At 39.3% G+C, this 2905-nt stretch overlaps 1 protein-coding gene across 1 annotated transcript; it reads right to left on the reverse strand.

The window, feature by feature from the left end:
- Positions 1-202: 202 nt before the first annotated feature.
- Positions 203-2504, reverse strand: LOC121966219 (adenylate kinase 9-like; the record flags this gene model as incomplete). Its single annotated transcript, XM_042516327.1, has 8 exons — positions 2232-2504; positions 1971-1991; positions 1565-1683; positions 1080-1227; positions 874-970; positions 683-768; positions 529-588; positions 203-397 (listed from the first exon to the last, which is right to left on the reverse strand). Coding segments are annotated over exons 1-8 (973 nt in total), but the record flags the coding sequence as incomplete, so codon positions are not given.
- Between the last annotated feature and the right edge of the window lie 401 nt (positions 2505-2905).

Here is a 2905-nt window from a genome sequence, read left to right on the forward strand (position 1 = left end):
CTTTCTATTTCAAGACACAAATATATTACAAACTTTTTTTAACCATCTGGTATAATAACGCATACAGAGGAGGGTCAAAAACATTTGCCATAAGTTTATTCTATTTCAAATACTTAAATCCGAACTGTCCATTCTGACCAATTAAAAGACATGAGGTTTGTGGTGTGTTCAAGACTCATACTTCAAGAAGTGTTACACTCACTCTCCATCTCATGGACCATCGCTTGGAGCAGGTCCCTAGGGTTTTTGTCCCCAATCTCCAGTACTGAGTGGGTGACAGTTAGCGCAGACTGCATTTTGCCCCATTCGGACGCAAACTGTTGCAGTTGTACTTTATAGTCATTCATCTCCGGGCCATTTGGATAACCCAACTCCCACTGATCAGGTAGTGCCATATCTGAAGCAAACACATAAAGGCAAAGATGATAAGGAGAGTGGGGAGAACATTTTTAGTATAGTATAGTTTGTAAATACAAAAAAAAGGTTATGAGGGATTTGGAACAACAAAATGGAATGAAAATGTCTCACCCTCCTTTTTCATTACGTCGGTTTGAGCAGGAGTGATAGTGTCAGATTGTTCAGGATTTTCTACAAAGGAACAAATACTTTAAAAAAAGCACTGGTGGGTACGGGATCAAGGAGCCTTTGTTAATTTAGGCTGCTTTTGACACACAGCTGGTACCTTCAGTCTCCTCAGCAACTGTCTCTAGATTTGTTTGCAGCTCCGCAGGCTTGGCCTCTACCTCTGATTCTTTTTCTTTCCGGTTTCTTAAAAAAGAGAAAAATTAAGCACAAGAACAAAAGCTGCATAAAAAAATAATTTCAGATATAACACACAATAAAATCTGACAGCATCTTTGCAACTGCACTCACAAGGCCTGTTTCTCCTTCTCATATTGTTCATCCTGCAACCTCTTCCTTACGGCTTTGTCCACGCTCTCCTTGTTCGTCTCATATAATCTCTTCAAAACTGTTTAACACATTAAAGTACAGTAATACAAACATATTTCTAATATAGACTCAAGGGTATTAACTAAAACAACAACCTAATGGCAATGCATTTTCTCTGTGTCTCGTACCCTGACTGCCATCACTGTCTCTCAGACAGAAGACGATGTCTGGCAGGATTCCAGCTTTCTGCAAGGCATCCATGTGGGAAAGGTTCTTGGGAAAGTTGTCAAGCACCCAGCCGGTCCGGACATCTGCACCAGTGTAAGTCGCTTCAATCTGTGACATCAATTGAATGAAGTGCTCTATTTGTATCAGTATTGCTGTAAGGTTAGTGGTACTGATACTGGTATCATAATGGGTTTTTTTAATGATACTCAGCCCTAAGTAATATACATCTAAATCCCATCTCAAGCTCAATTTTTCGTTAAACTTTAGTTGATCAATAAAATTGGTTTCACTTTGACATTGTATTAACTATATATTATAAATTGTTACAAACAAATGATATCAGCTCGTGAAAAATTAAAGAAAAATTGATTGTCTTTTTTTGGGACAAAAAAGCTTGTTATATCAAAAAAAAAATCTGCAGCCAAATTTCAGATTTTTGACATACCTCTTTTATACGCTTCTCCAGTGCATCAGCATACAGGCTGATGGGGGTTGCGCTCATATGTTTGGCTTTTTCCAGTGCAGTGAGCACCATGCCTTGTACCTCTGGGTGATCTTCTGTCACTGAGAACAGCAGAAGAGAATTGCACACAAATACAGTATATGTAGCCCAGAATGCTACATAATTTCTGTTGTTGAAATGTAAAGTTTCAAAGTGTCCACTACATAATAACGTGTATATGTAATGTATCTGTTCTTTGCAAAAACATACAATGCCAAAATTATTCTGGCTATTGGGTTGACAGTATACAGTGTTTTTTAAAATAGCTGTTTTATCCATGTCTGTTCATCTGCGTGTGTGTTTATGTCAGTGAGACTGAAAGAGGAAAGAGAATATTTTAATATCTTACCTTCCACAGAAATGGTTTCATCTGATAAGATAAAATGTCAGAACATTAAATCTGTGCATTACCGTAAGTCACATATTTAATGAATACAAATAATGCTTTATACTACATGACATTTTGAAACCCAGATGTGTGGAATAACACACTGGATAGTAGTAAAGTATAACTATGGCCATTGTGTTACAGTTACTGCAAAAACTATACTTTCAATATACACAATACAACTGTAAAGGTGAATATCATCATCAACAAAGCTCAACTTACCCGAATTACCCGAATTCTGTCCGCCATCCTGCTCCATCTTCATCTTAATTTTCTTTATAGCGACCTGTGTCATCTCCTTTTTAATTTTGTCAAGCCTTTCCTGCTCAGATTTGGCCAGAACCGGCTTCACCAAAACCTCCATATCAAGCACCTCAGCATTGTAGTGCTGAGCTAGAAGCCTGCATAGAGTGCTCTTCCCTGTCTGTGGAGGTCCAATAATGGAAACTCTGCACGGGGGCCTGGGCATTGGAGGAAGTAAGTACCATCGGGGGTTTGTGATAAACTTCTGGTAGGCCACCTGAGATGACAGGATGTACAGTTTGTCCTGGAAGCTGTGTAGGAGTTAAAATGAGAATTGGTTGACATTTTTTACCCATTTGAACCTATCACCTGGCCATAGTCTACAGCATATCACTCACCCCACACAAAATTGAGGCTTGCCAGGATTGACCTTGCCGTCCCTCAGAGCAACGGGACAAGTTCGGCCCCAGCGACTCCTTCTCCATCCAAAGCCAGGGGCCACTGTCCTGGTGGAGGACATAATTCTCAGTAGGTCTTCCTGAAAAAGAGATGGACTACATTTTGGTTTGGATTCAGTGAATGGAGTATGTTTAAAATACCCATCAGGGCATCATTTAAAAAATTGTTTATAGCTCAAGCGTAGGCTGTTTGAA

The sequence above is a fragment of the Plectropomus leopardus genome, unplaced genomic scaffold (genome assembly GCF_008729295.1).
Source record: "Plectropomus leopardus isolate mb unplaced genomic scaffold, YSFRI_Pleo_2.0 unplaced_scaffold23590, whole genome shotgun sequence".
Classification (NCBI taxonomy): Eukaryota; Metazoa; Chordata; class Actinopteri; order Perciformes; family Serranidae; genus Plectropomus; species Plectropomus leopardus.